Genomic DNA, 14,685 nt, shown 5'->3' with positions numbered 1-14,685 from the left:
AAAACTCCCCATATGTATGTATATTCCTTCTAGAGAAACCTATCAACCGCTTGCCTGCGACTGAACTTGAAAGGTGTATAGTTGCATAACTGCAACGTGAGATATTGCGTCTCTAATAATGAGAGAGTCAACAAATTTTATAAAACAACAAGTCAGTTGACATTTTCTAATCGGAAGGGTGTCTATTCAACAACATAATATTCTCGTTCACAGCTCCTTGCCAATACTTTTTTATTGTTTGGTAAATACATGTATGCGATGAGTCATGAAGGTCATGTCAACGTTTTATATAGCAAAATGTTATTTCATTCCTTCGAAAAATTACCTTAATGGGCAGGCTTAGATTATTTCACCACTCATGTAAAAGCTCATATTATCGTGGGGTATTCCCGTATTATAGCAAACTTTCGACGCAATTCTGCTTCAACGAGAGGCTGTCAAGAAAATCAGCCAGTGCGGTGATTTCAATTCTCACTCAGTGTTAGACACTTTTAACATTTTCAGTAACCAGGCATTCTTAAATTTCACACACAATTACTGTAACTTGCAATTTTCCACAATTTGCATTTCAAATCACCACGTTAGTCCTCCTGTGGAGCGATGACAACAATGTCACAAAACAGCCCTCGGAAAGAAACAGCACATACATAAAAGCAAATATAATAATATTTCGGACGAAACACTTGTAAAGCCTCCTTAATACTTTAAGGAATTTTCGCAAAATATGCACACTGTCAGCTACGCGATAAGTCGTCCTTCATTGTTTTCTTCTATTATCGATATCGTTAGATTTATCCTCTTAGTTTGCCAGGATTTTCGGCTGAATTTCATATGAATCACATCACTACACACAAACAGCTCCTCAAATACTGCGGAGTTACAGCGGCTACCCTTGTTTTCAATGATGTCATCTAAACAGTCACCCAGTACACAGTTCCCCGTTCTTTCGCGATTGCGTAGAGGAAGTTGAGGGATGGCACCTCCCCTAATGTGTTTTATGGAAAACAAGGAAATTATACTATGGATAACACTTCGCGAAAAGCAAACAATTTTACGAATATTTCTGCACTTTCGTTTTGGGACCGCGCGGTCAATGTTATTATTGCCACCTTTCACTTTTCCTCGTAAAAGGATCTATCGTCTCTGTAACTGGCCATAATGTTAGTTTATCTCTCCTCTTGTCCTATGCTCAAGATCCACTTAAATCTCCCCTTATATGTAAAGTTGCGAATTGTGGTGAAAATTAAGCTTTCATTTTCCCCGTTGTGCTTTACGAAGAGGAATAGAAAATAAGCAAGACAAAGGCAACGAGAAAAATCAAAATTATCAGCATTGTCAGAATTTTGACAAATAATATACATATGTATTAATAATAGTGGATGAAGGAAGAAGAAAACGTTTTGATTAGTTTTTAATTTATCCCTTATATGAGAAGTCAAACTACCTACAACCCAAAAATAAATCCCCATCGGTTCCAACATCAAACAGGGTTGTTCCGTCCTTTCGAAAAGTAAAAAAGCACACTACTTTCATTCAAAAACCGTTTTGAAATACCTCAACATTTCATACAAATTACGTTTAAAGTTTGAAATATGAAATTCATATTTATGGCAATGTCCTAAAATCATTCATAATATAACACCATTAAGCATTAAACTTCACAAGCGAACTAGTCTATTACACATATCATATTTAGATACATGAACTCAATTATTAAATTCATCCGTTACTTTCAAATATAATAGCCTTGAACTTAGTAAATAGAAACTCTATGATGTGCTCTTAAAAGCCAGTCTTTTCACCGTTATAGCATTAGTAAAAAATTCCTTAATGATGCAGCAACTGCTAAAGACACATTCGCATCAATATGTACCAATGTCTGCAATGATGAAGAACCAAATACTTCATTCAATTCGACCTTAACCCTAAAGTTAGACGACTATTATGAATCTCTCCTTCCGCATCTTCAGAGCAACTGAGTTGACTTACTTTGAAAATTATCAATTACGAATTTATGTATTATACCAAAATGGACTGGAAATATGCTTATTATCCAAAAATACCATTCCAAGGTTACACCACCGACAATGTTTCAACGATCTGAACATGAAAATATAATAGATAAAATCTAAAGGTCAAAGTTACCTGCTCTATCATCTTCAAACCTATGCACTTTCCAGTTATGAAATATTGCAAATTTGATCATTAATGTTGGTACAATTTGACGGGCTTCATACAAAAAGCATGCATATACCTATACTTATACATCGCATTTCACCATAAGTTCAATCTCATCGTCTTCCGGAAATAATGTCGCACTTTTCAATATCTAAATTAAGTGAGTATTCAAGTAAAGATCTGTCTTAATCATACTTAATTTCTATCCACCAGGACGCAAAGTCGACTACAGACGAACATCCAATACTATATATTGTCTTTTGCCCGCCAATACTATATTTTTTCACGAGTATATAATGAATGCTTACGAAATTATACGTGTACATACGTACATAATTTCATTCATTCTTAAAAAATATTGTGAACACCCAATAAACAGTTATTAAGCTTAATGAGCTAATATTTCGCAAAATAACTACAGGTGATTACCAATTAATTTCCGCAAAGGCACAAGAAAATTTTAAATCAATTAGCCAATATTTTGAATTTTGGAATTGTTCAGTTTAGAACCCATATATGTATATTCAAATGCTTGGAACGCAGGTATTCTAGCCGTTTCAGCGCTTGTTGTTAATTGCTTTTTCATTCTTATATTAAAATGTACAACAGAATACTTCATAAATACATGCAATCATTAATTAAAAATTATAACTTTAATGAAAGGTAGTATTCCTGCTAATAAAAACGAATACGGAAATCGTTTAGATCAAAATTGTATGAACACTGAGTGATTCAATCAATCTGTTCAATGTATTTCAATTCAAAATATAAAGGCCTGATTCGATATGGTTTGAATTAAACCTAACGCAAAAGATTTATTATACATTAATTTTCAAATTGCAACCATGTGATTTTCTACTCTTCATTTAGGTATGTGTGAGTTCAAATATTACAAGTGTGACTCATAAACTTCAGTTACATATGTATTCGGCCAATTTGTCTATAGCAAAATATTCTGGCAAAAATCCAAAAATCAATCTTTTTACCACGAGTAGTATTTAATTACACATCCGCCAGCTAATTACAAATGCTTTTTGTTGTCATGCCTTTATTACCATCATTACGAAAATTTCCGAGCGTTAAAAATGAATACTTACCACTTCTATGATGCTGACGCAGAATCTCAAACTCGAAGCACTGATAATGGTGTTATTCAAATTATTAAGCGGAATAAATAATGTTGTTTAATCTTAACTGTAATTAATTGACTAGAAAACAAATATTTCTCGAAGGATCAGAAAACGATGCCTCTAAAAATGTTTTTGATATGACTAAATTAACCCGGATTAGAGGCCTATATCGGAACAACTGAATTTTGGAAAACAGCTTCACAATATGATGCTCAGTTATGAAAAAGTAAAAATTAGTCATTCGTAGCTTTTGCAAATCTCATTCAGAATTTCCAAACAATTTCATTTAAATTTCAAATTCGGACTTTTCCATTCCTAAATCAGAATTTTCCATTCCAAATTCGGATTTTTTTCAAAGCTTACCCAGTGAAAAGAAATCTGAACTGTCCATCAATTTTCTATCATTGCTTGTTTTCATGGTCTGGGGAAAAATTTGATCTCCTCACTTGTGTCGTTTTTGCATGGCTTCTAGATATAAAATCGTATACTTATTCCGCTGTTTCGTTTGGAACCTCATTAATGTTGTGTAATGGATTTAGTTGCGGGCAGTATGGAGGGAAGTACTTAAAATTAAAGCCGAGTTCATCAATTTTTTTTCCGCCAAAAATTATTCTCCTCCAGGACGCTATCAGCCTTTCCATACTTTTTAAGAATGCCACATACGATTTTCCTATTCAACTCTAAAATTACACTGCTTCCTTGAGACTACGTTCATCTTCGTAAAGCCTGAGGAAAATTTCTTTTCTTGAAATTTTGTTGAAAACGAAAGATGTAAAAGATGGGTGAATTTTTTTTTCAAATGCAAGGTCTCGATTAGTATTTTGCGAAGCAGATTAGTTTTGGCATTGGAGGAGAAACGGGTCAGTTACTTTAAGAACCCGTTCTCAGAAACTACTTTCGCGAAAAATATGAAAAAAATGTGGCGATTCATGCACATGGTATCTGGGCCTCAATATATTCTTCATTGCGACATCTGCTCAAATAAAATTATGAATAGTATATTATTGTATTTTGAAAATTTACTACGAACCTCCCTTAAATGAAAATCCTACTATTATCAACAAAGTTATAATATGCCAAAGTTGCCTCTCTTGCTTCAAATCCTAACACTAAATGTTAATAAATAAAATTTCATTATCACATCGAATTGAATATCGGATATATTCAACGTATGTACACTACGGGCTAGGTATAACTGGCACCAACGCGTACCCAATTATTCTTCTAGAGGTTCTACACGAAATGGCGGAATCAATTGCAGTCACAAATGCATGATTTTATATCTAGGAGGCATGAAAAAACAACAAATATTGAGGAGATTAAATTTTTTTCTAAGTTCGATTGAAAAAGAAGAGTAAGTATCACATTTTGAGTACTTAACTATAAACTAAAGCAGGACATTGTGAATGGGATTTCGCTTCCTGCTGTTCTTCTTTGTTAAAAAACCACAAAGAAAAGAAATACTTGAGCCAGCCACTCGTATATTTCCATATATTTTGAGTGAAGCATCGTTATTTATTCCATTTCTCGTTCTGCATTCCATTTCTCATTATCCTTAAAGGCTTTCTGAATCAAGGTCGCTTTTGTCAACTTGGTTCACCATTGCAGAGTTACAGGAAATACATTCTGGAAATTAGCGATCAGTAGACTTAAGAGAGGTGGCTGATAAATTCATGCCTTAAGGAACTTAATGAATGAAAAGTAGGATTTTATATTTTTGTGCTAAAAAGGAACGAAACTTTATTCAAATTGGTGTACTGTCTCTCTGTCTGTCTGTTCTCAAAAACGGCTGCACCTATTGACACGAAATTTGGTGGGAACTATGAACCCCTACGCATGCAATGATTAACATCGTTCTACATTGAATTTATATGTACATTTTTTCTCATCGAATATAATCATTTGGGATAACTGTTAATAAACCATATAAAAAACAACTCCCGCAAGGTGCAGGTTTCTATCCTGAGAATTCCTCTCTGCGGAACTGTGTTTTTATACTCTAGAAGGCCTAGGAGTAGCAAACGCGAATTTGGTGTCAGGTTGCATCAACCTTGATACAGAGTGAACAGGCTGGTTTCTTTCTGTTCTGGATCTTCCCGTATTGATCACACTAACAGCCACCTCGGATTATTGTGGAGCTGTCTGCCGAGTTTAGATCAGCGCTCCACCTGTCCTTCATTGGTTTCGAAGAAGTTTTAGACAGTGTGAACACGGTTCCAGGGTATCTGGAACGCTCAATGCAGGAAGGACATTTCGGTGATATTAATAGCTATTACCAGAACAATATAAAATGGTGCGAAATGGCACGTGGTACGAAGAAATCCAATCTCAGAGAAATTTGAAGCCGAAAGAAAGTCTATCTGGGTTGCACCTTGTCTCCGATGTCTTTTCTTTTTTCTTTTCTTCATTCACCGCTAACTATCGGTGACGTTCTTTATGTTGCCTCGGAGGAGGACGTGCAGAGGTTCAATGGATGTTTACATCTTTTCTCAAACACCTCGGTTACACCATCTGCTTGCTCTCTTACCCAGCCATGGAAACGGCAATACCGAACCTGATATCGCCCGACGTATTAAAAGCCCTGAATCCGGCTTCGCTGTTCATAAATTAATCGCCAATAATACACTGGGCAATTGGCAAATTAACAAGAATGCCAACAGGGTAGTGAAGAAACCGATCGCCGTAACCCAAACACAAAGATCTTTGTGATAAACTGAACACTCGGGAGGGTGAGATAGATCTGCATCGACATGGCAAAAACCGGCACCAACGCTCCCACACACTGTTGATCGACGAGCCGCAAAAGACGGATGATGAAAATGCTTCAAATAAATTCAAACAGAAAAATTTTCTCAACGGCAACTGCCCATGTTTGCAGTTATTTTATCTGTCAGTACCACACCAGTTAAAAAGGCTGGGACCCAATAATCTAGCTCAGTGAGTTCTCCAATCTCGTTGTTGAGGAAGGAAAAACATCATCTGACTAGCAAGAAAGCACAACCCTTTCAATATGGAAAAGTAAAGATAGTCCGGGGAATGTTCAAATTACCGTCCGATTCGGTTTTTGTCCTGTAACATGAACATTTTCAAGTGCATTCTTGACAGCCGAATCCGTGACATCGTTCAAATGGACCAAGCCGAGTTTGTCAAAAACTGCCGAACTATTGGCAAAATACATACTGTGCGGTTGCTCACGGAAAAATACTGGGGAAAATATCGTCCTCTCTACATTGTTTGAGAGGTAGAATGAATACTTCATGTTCAACAATTAGAGCAGTATTTTGAGATTCTTGCAAGGATGACGGAAATAGCAAAATTGCAACCGATAAGGCAAGCTTAATTAACAAAGAAATGGCTGATTGACACTTGGTTGGCCTGTTGTACTGACCACGGCAACAGGTTATGGATGAAAATGAAATAATGAGTGAAATCTAGATCCCCGGGCCACCTGCTATTCACTATTTTCGAAAAAAATTCTATTCAATTCTAATGAAAGAGTGTCAGTATAAATGATTGGGGCCCTATACATGCAAAAATGGGAGTGTAAATTTTTTTTGCACCGTATATCTCGTAAGATGTCGATTTCCGAAGCAGGTTTTAACTTTGAGATTAGTTATAAAATAGGGAAGTGAGGGAATAGAAGAGGATCGCATAAATTAAGGGATCATTCTCAGAAACTACCCTCCCGAAAGGTTTGAAAACAATCACTATATCACTATATCATATCTCCTCAAGTAAACTTAATAATAGTGAATTGTTATTTGTTTGAACACTGACTGGAAGCCTCCCTCAACTTCATACTAGAAATACAAAATTCTGTTCTGTTCTGCCTGTTAAATTTACTGCGCCCTAAGATAATATATGTATAATATATAGAATGTTAGTGGCATATTAAAATGATCCCCTATTGTTTTTAGGATTACAGTAGTTATAATAAGCCAAAGTTATCTCTTTTATGTAATTTTACTGCAGTCCAAGACATTGAATGTCGACATCATACAAAGTCTATAATGTTACTACGAGCATGTATATGCAAATGCTACGTACAAATGGAACAGCTGTGCAGTCAAATATTTTTACATAAACCAAGCGCCGAGCTTCAGTCTTTCGACTTGCTTGTATCTATTTTAAGTGAACTTCTGCATACTTCCAAAAAAATGTTCAACTCCTACTCTGAAGTCAGATAGAAAGGAAAGTGCATCGTATTGATACACAACTTCCCAGAACAGACTAGCTGTGTAAAATAATCTTGAAAAATAGTGTACAATTGAATTTTTAACTATACACAAGAGGAACTGTCGTGCACTTCAAGCACCTCTCATAAGAAAGCACGAAACCTTTTATACCTGCTGCTTCCAGCTTCCGCTTTACCGACTTCTTTACATTTCGAACCATATTGCGGCCATTTTGTATGTAAATTTCTCATGGCTGGCTTTACGACTTTTTATAAAGAACTTATTGTAAATTATGCAATATTATTAAATACACCACTTCTGAACCTTTTCAATGTTCTCCTTAGAGCTTTCATTTCTCATAGTATTACGCTCTTTTTTTGGAAACACCTGTTTCAATGTTTCAGATAGGTGAAAAATGAAAAGCAAATTCTATAAAATGTCATGCACTGCCAATTTCATTTTTCTCATTTCCGAGCTTTCTCCAAAAAAGATAAAAACTAAATGACAATCTGGTTGTTTGATTTTTTAATTAACTTTGAAATTATTGATGTTACTCGTGTACATACATATTATTTTTCATTGTATTCCCAACTTAGACCAACCAAACCAAATTATTTAAATAAGTTTTCACTTTTATATTATGGTGATTTAAGTATATAATATGGAAATTCAGTATTTAAAAATTTCCAAATTCTTCTTTTTATAAAGGGAGTGCAAGAACCAAAGTAGGGGCAAAATAATAATAGTGCAACCGAAACGGCTTAATCATTGCAAAATACCAATATATCAATATCCAATACCAGTTTCCTGTAAGTTATTGCTTCTTAATATAATCTTATACACAGTTGATGATAATCGGCTTCGGAATATAAATGAGCAAATGGATAATATTGCATTTAAAAAATACATTGCATCCAATAGACAATGTTGTGCGCAACGGCTTATTGTGTAAAATTAAGTAACCGATAAAGCAAGTAGTCGCTTTGCTGATGTAAAAAATATTAGAAACATTGATCTTATGCTCAAGGTCACGATGAAAGCACCCGTTTCAATCCAAAGCAGAAATAGATAAATACTCTACATTGTACAGTACTAACTATAATTAATTGTAATATATGCATATATATGTTTTAGTTAATGAATATATAAGTTCATTTCTAGGACACGATAAAGTTCTTACTTGCAATTCATGTTTGGCATAACTTTGATAGCGCAAAGCAAAGTAGTTTACCAAAGCTATGTGGCAAAATTAGCGAGAAATTAATTTTGCTAACAGTAGCAAATTGATTTTTTGCTAAAGGACCCATAATGGTTTTCTTATTGATTGAATGTAAACGTCGTAAATTCTGTTGAAGTACTATGCATAGATATTACACTCAAAAATGCTAACCAGGAATCTCATATTTTCGCCATTACTTCGTCCCTACCGAAAAAAAAAAAACGAAAATATCCAAACTGTAATATTTTTTGTATATCATTAAGTTACATATGAATGTATTTACTTAAATTTTCGAATGTGATGTGGCGTGTACTTTCAAATCATCATAGCTTATTATACTATTTGAAAAATTTGGCAAAGGTCAAGATCACGAGAAAATTGTTAAGCAGACATATGTGTATACGTATGTAAATAAAAATACCTCATCAGCGCAATCATGCACCTTGCTAAAGAAAAGAGTAATGGCCTAACAAAATGAGAAAAAATACTTCTGTAATTTTAAAATGCTGGATACGAAAATGAATGAAATTTTTCAATTACATGAACATGCCCAAAAGTCCACACATCATTACTTTATCACCACCATTAACCAATTTAAATTTTTTTCCCATTTCTTCCGTTTTCAACCAATGGAGTCAAAAATAAAACAAAGAGCAGAACATTTTCCAGAAATCGTGACACATAATAATAAGAATTTTGCAATTTATTCCCAAAGCACTACTAGCTTCAAACCAAATTCACGAAATTTCTTTCTTTGCCTGGCATTTAACAATGCCATTTGGACAATATTATTTGCAACAAATACTGTATTGAATTCAGGTAACGGCCAAATATCTTACAAAATACCTCCAAAATTCTCAACATTGGTTGCGAAATGCCCCTCAGTAGGTATGCGCCAAACTACCAAAAAGAGAATACATACCTACATGCACACATGAAGTGAGCATAACGCAAAAAAACTGTAATACAAAAGCCACCATTAATTTGTTTCTCCACCACGAGCTGCTGTGAATTCAACCTGACTTAAAAAATTGAAAGTGAACATCAGGTGTTTTGACCATTATAATAATATGAAGTGAACAGAAAGCGAATCACTAGAATATAGTTCACTGTAGGGCAGGCAGCTTGTTGTCAAGTTCAATGATTCCAGTCATGAATTGGACGTGTAACAATCGACGAACTCACGTTTCAGGTGCCTCGAATGGATACTGAAAAGTGGAAACATTTGACGGCATCCAATGTCAAGTTGTTAATGTTGCGCTTTCATCGTCATGTGTAGGTGCATTGCTTTTGTAATATACAATATTGTCTTTTTGATAAATGAATGGTGGTAAATTTAATTCAAAAAAAATAATGTTACTAAACCAGACTTGATAAGATGCAAGATATACCCGCAGACCCTATCAGCACAGTGCAAGTATTTTTAACTGCAATGCACATTTCTTACTTTGAGAGAAAAATTCGGATAAAATTGAATCATAATTGAAAACAATTGACATTTGCCCCCATCTTTGAATGCAGTTTTTCCCGATCCCATCATTTTACCAGAATTGTTCTTGCAAAAAGAATGTATTCATCATGGGATCAGAAAAAAATCAAATGCCCTACTCAAAGCATTCTTGCAGAAGAAATAACAAGAGAACTTTGATATCATATACTTAACTGGAATATCTTCCAGTATAATAAATATCTGTGCGAAAATATCAAGTACCGAGTATTCCGTTCTGGTAGCCTGACAAAGTAAAAAACTCAGGATTCCACATTTTCGAACTAATTGAAACACACAAATAAAAATTCCAATAAAACGAATTTCACGCCACCAAACACATTTATATTTTTGAAGCATTGACTACTTGAAAGATGTACGACCTCGGGTCAGTTTTGATGCGTTTAATAAGTAGCGGTTAAGAAATTCAAATCATTCAAAACAAAAACGCATCGCTTTATTCATTTATACTCATAATTACTGTTTATATGCTATATACGCAAGCATGAATTATTTGTACTTCTATCAGCATTTTTATACTCGCTAGGATAATCTTCAAGTGAGTCTTACTTTCATTTTCATAGCTAGAAACTGCTCAATTAATTACAGTACCCGTGACCAAAAAGTATAGAAGATTATTGAGTAGCTTTTAGATCGCTTAGTGATTCGCTTCTCATATGATGTATACCTGTTATTGAAATAGATGATCGCCACTGATCATTGATTTTTGATGTAGGTATTTAATGACCATCTTCCATACATTGCTCCTTGGATTTAGATGAGGAAAAGTCAAAGTCAAAATGTTTCATGCCAAATTGAAAAAATAAGCTTTCAAGGACTCTAGGAATGTAAATTACAAAATATTTTCCAAAGATAAATGTATTATTGTTAGTTACTTCATGAGTGTTATTTATATCGATAATGGTAGATATGTAGTGCAACGAGATGCTTATTTCAGTCTCAACGCTTATGCAGGTACCTTGCTCTTCTAATAGTGTTTTAGTTTCAATACCATTTTCGATGATCATTAGCCAGGGTTTCTTCAGAAAGTGTAGTATCAAATTAAAATTGACTGATAAAGATGGTATGTCCATTAGTTCCACTCAATCGTCTTTTAATGGAAATCATTTGTTAGACTTAGATGCTATGCATAGAGTTAAAATGAAAGTCCTCTAGGTTGGAAATTGAATTTGAGACAGTTAGATCTTAACTTTCCACTTTTTTCACACAAAACATCGTATTTGATATTTACTTCACAATTTACCTCGCCAGAACTTAAAATGATGTCGACTTATTTCGATAATATGTTTCAATCTTTTGTACGTAAATCTGGTTATCTCTTTATTTCCTCTAGTAAACGAATCGTTTACAATGCTTATGTTGACGGAAATCCAAACCCAACATGTTTTCAGAAAAATTCCAAGAAAATTGTTCATTTAAATGTAAGAACTTTTAAAATCGTTCTGAAGCACTTTTACATGACAAAGAAGTTCTATATATGTACAATTTACAAAGTTAAACAGTACAAAGTTACACTTGTAAATGATCTGAAACCTTAATTATCAGGTGACAGTACTTTCTTAATTAATCCCTTTTAAATTTTTTTATTTTGGGTCTGGTCTTATTGAGGCATTATCTTTCAAGCCATAGTCCTACAGTAAAATAAATCCAATCGCATATTTGAACCTCAGTTATTTCTACAAGGTCTACGTCTCACATCCCGGATATCTCAGGTATTTCTCATTATTTGGCATTAATTAGGTTCAATTCTAATGAAATCAACTTTAAGCCGAAAAAATAGCGGAGGTTGAATCATCTCAACTAACCTTTTTTTAAACAATTATAACAATTACTACTTGTTCGAATGTTCGGTCTAGAACTTTGCTTAAGAAGAAAACGATCAACATGTAGATCAGTTAAATATCATCGTTTTGTATGTCAAAAGATCAAATGCAGAATATTTTCAATAAGATGGCTCTACAAACAATGCAGAAATCTGCAACCATATTCCAGATAGCTTACATCATGCCATACCAAAATCTTTGTTAAGAGATCACGTTCAATTATATTCAAATACAAGTGCATCATTATAATGACAATAATTATGAAAAGAATGTAATATATAGCGAACGGCAGCATTAGTCTTTCAGGAGATGGTAATTATTTGAAGACCATTTTAAGTTGTATATTCTATGTAAAACGATAAAATTATTCACTGAATTTAAACTCAAATCAGATACCGATTTCAGCAGACTCTTTATTAGACGAACAACTTGAAATGTAATAATATAAGTCACCTATCTACTTATTTACATGATAATGCAAAATTCAACAGATATGTTGCTCCGTTACACACTATCCAAACAATACTTTTTGGATTTAATGACACCTTACAAATTTGATGAATGCGTGTATATATACAAATACCGATGTACTTCTCATATAGTAAAACGAGCAAAATGTAAAACAAACGACCACCGGGAGGCATATATCCATACGAATATACACGCTACCCTAAACCTAAGAGGTATAAACCAAGATTGGCGGCATCTCATTTGAAGATTCTTTAATCACGGCCGCATATATAAAATCCGAGATCATCTTGGATTGAGCATCAGTTCATTTCTTGTATTCCAACAAGTAGTATAGTATCATTATCTGTAAACAACTGGCAGGTGATCCGCGAAAAACTATTATATATCAAAGATGAAGCTGGTGAGATTTGTTTTGGAAATTATAAAGAGTCGAATATAAAAAATGATTTGTTTAGTTCTTGGCCACATTATTTATTGGGTTCGCCACTGCTGCGCAATTGCAAAACACCTATCTTCCACCTGGCAGCGCAGCCTCAGCAGGTGGTCATGGAAATTTCTTGCAAGGACCTAATTCCGGTGGCACCTCCGGAAACTACCTAGCTCCCAAAACTACATTCAATAATGCTGGGCAACCTAACGCTTTCAGTCATGGTGCTCAGAGTGGATTTGGTTCACTAAGTGGTGGAGCTTTTGGAGCACAAGGAGGTCATACGCAGCAAAGTGCTACCTATAGTGGAGCAGGCGGGTTTGGCGGTGGTCGTCAGGGTCCTTCTGGGCCGCAAATTCCCATCTTGAGTTATAATAATATCAACAACGGAGATGGCAGCTATCATTTTGAGTATTTGGGTACAGCATTTGATTTATTTCATTTTCATAACCAGAAACATTTTGCAGTTATGCAACTGGTAACGGTATTCAACAAAATGAAGATGGACATTTGAATAATCCAGGAAGTGAATACGCCGAACAAGTTGTGCAAGGATCATATTCATACACAGGTGATGACGGACAAACCTATACTGTTCATTATAAGGCCGATGGAAATGGATTCCAAGCCAGCGGAGATCATTTGCCAACCCCACCACCAATCCCTGAAGCTATTCAAAGGTTATTTAAAATCAATCAGTGAAATAATAACGTGCCATAACTTTTCATAATAAAGGTCTCTTGAATATAATGCTGCCCATCCAGAAGAAAATAACGCAGGAGCCTATAACTCAGCTGCAGGTCAAAGTGGATCATACGGAGGGGCACAGGGTAGTTTTGCAGCGGGATCTCAAGGTGGATTTAGTGCCGGTGCAGGCAGGCCTGGTGGATCATTCAGTGGTGCTGGTACATCTCATGGTGGATCATTTGGTAGAAGGCCACAACAACAATACCTTCCTCCTCAACAACATCAATCCGGTGGTCCAGGCGGCGCTGCTGGATACCATTATTGAGCCATATTGAATCATTCATAAACATGAATATTAGAACTAATTTGTTTGCTCAGAATTCGTGCATTGAATGTGATGTGTTAACTTGATATCCAGTATATTATTATTTATTGTTTTACTGCGAATAGCACAGAGTAAAGAAAATCACCAAAATAACTAACAGTCTTCCTTAATTGTAATGTAGATGCCACTCCAGATATTTCCTCCAAATATACTCCACTGCATTTGATCTTTGAATTAGACTACACTACGTTTTTAGTTACGGCCCCGAATATGTTTTCATCGAAAATAGCTAAAATAATCCTGGAATGTATAAAGAAGAATACCTTATCCACGAAAGCAAGATTATTTCTGCTCTGGATCCTCCAGTATCCAACATATTAATATTATTCGGATCATCGTGAAGCAATGTGAAATTCATCAGCAACCAATTTGTTGCTCCACAGACAAACGTTTTCTATTGACTGTAACTATTCTTAAGAAACAAACTTTGAGCTGTGTTATAAGCATTCTCTGTTGATGTTCTGCTCTTGTATCGTCAAACTGATGTTAAGAAACAACACTTTGAACTGTTATGATTTTTTACAGAAATGTCTTGTTTTCCATACTGAATTTTATTTAATTAAGCAATACGTTCCTTGCTTCGCCACACTTCTTACGGTACAATGGAAGAATCCTTCACCTTCCTTCGACCATGTACATTCCATTTCTGACTTTGGCTTTTTATAATTGCCCCATTTTGAGTC

The 14,685-nt window shown here is 34.8% G+C and overlaps 2 protein-coding genes across 2 annotated transcripts in view; one reads left to right on the top strand and one right to left on the bottom strand.

The window, feature by feature from the left end:
* Positions 1-14,685, bottom strand: part of LOC119656212 — a 36,583-nt gene that overhangs the window by 9,799 nt on the left and 12,099 nt on the right. The gene's annotated exons all lie outside the window — the stretch shown is intronic.
* On the top strand, positions 12,724-14,095 carry LOC119656217 (pupal cuticle protein 20-like). Its single transcript, XM_038062616.1, has 4 exons — positions 12,724-12,903; positions 12,959-13,341; positions 13,398-13,610; positions 13,666-14,095. The coding sequence occupies exons 1-4, from the start codon at positions 12,895-12,897 to the stop codon at positions 13,940-13,942; spliced, it is 882 nt and encodes a 293-aa protein (XP_037918544.1). The 5' UTR covers positions 12,724-12,894; the 3' UTR covers positions 13,943-14,095.

The sequence above is a fragment of the Hermetia illucens genome, chromosome 4 (assembly GCF_905115235.1).
Source record: "Hermetia illucens chromosome 4, iHerIll2.2.curated.20191125, whole genome shotgun sequence".
In the NCBI taxonomy this organism is placed as follows: Eukaryota; Metazoa; Arthropoda; class Insecta; order Diptera; family Stratiomyidae; genus Hermetia; species Hermetia illucens.
The sequence above is the reverse complement of the archived record's forward strand: the minus strand, read 5'-3'. Positions and strand labels throughout refer to the sequence as shown.

Bases quoted from the DNA above. Each gene is read 5' to 3' on its own strand.
- LOC119656217 (XM_038062616.1), top strand. The intron at 13,342-13,397 runs GTATTTGGGTAC...AACATTTTGCAG, and splicing joins GATGGCAGCTATCATTTTGA to TTATGCAACTGGTAACGGTA. The intron at 13,611-13,665 runs GTTATTTAAAAT...TTCATAATAAAG, and splicing joins ATCCCTGAAGCTATTCAAAG to GTCTCTTGAATATAATGCTG.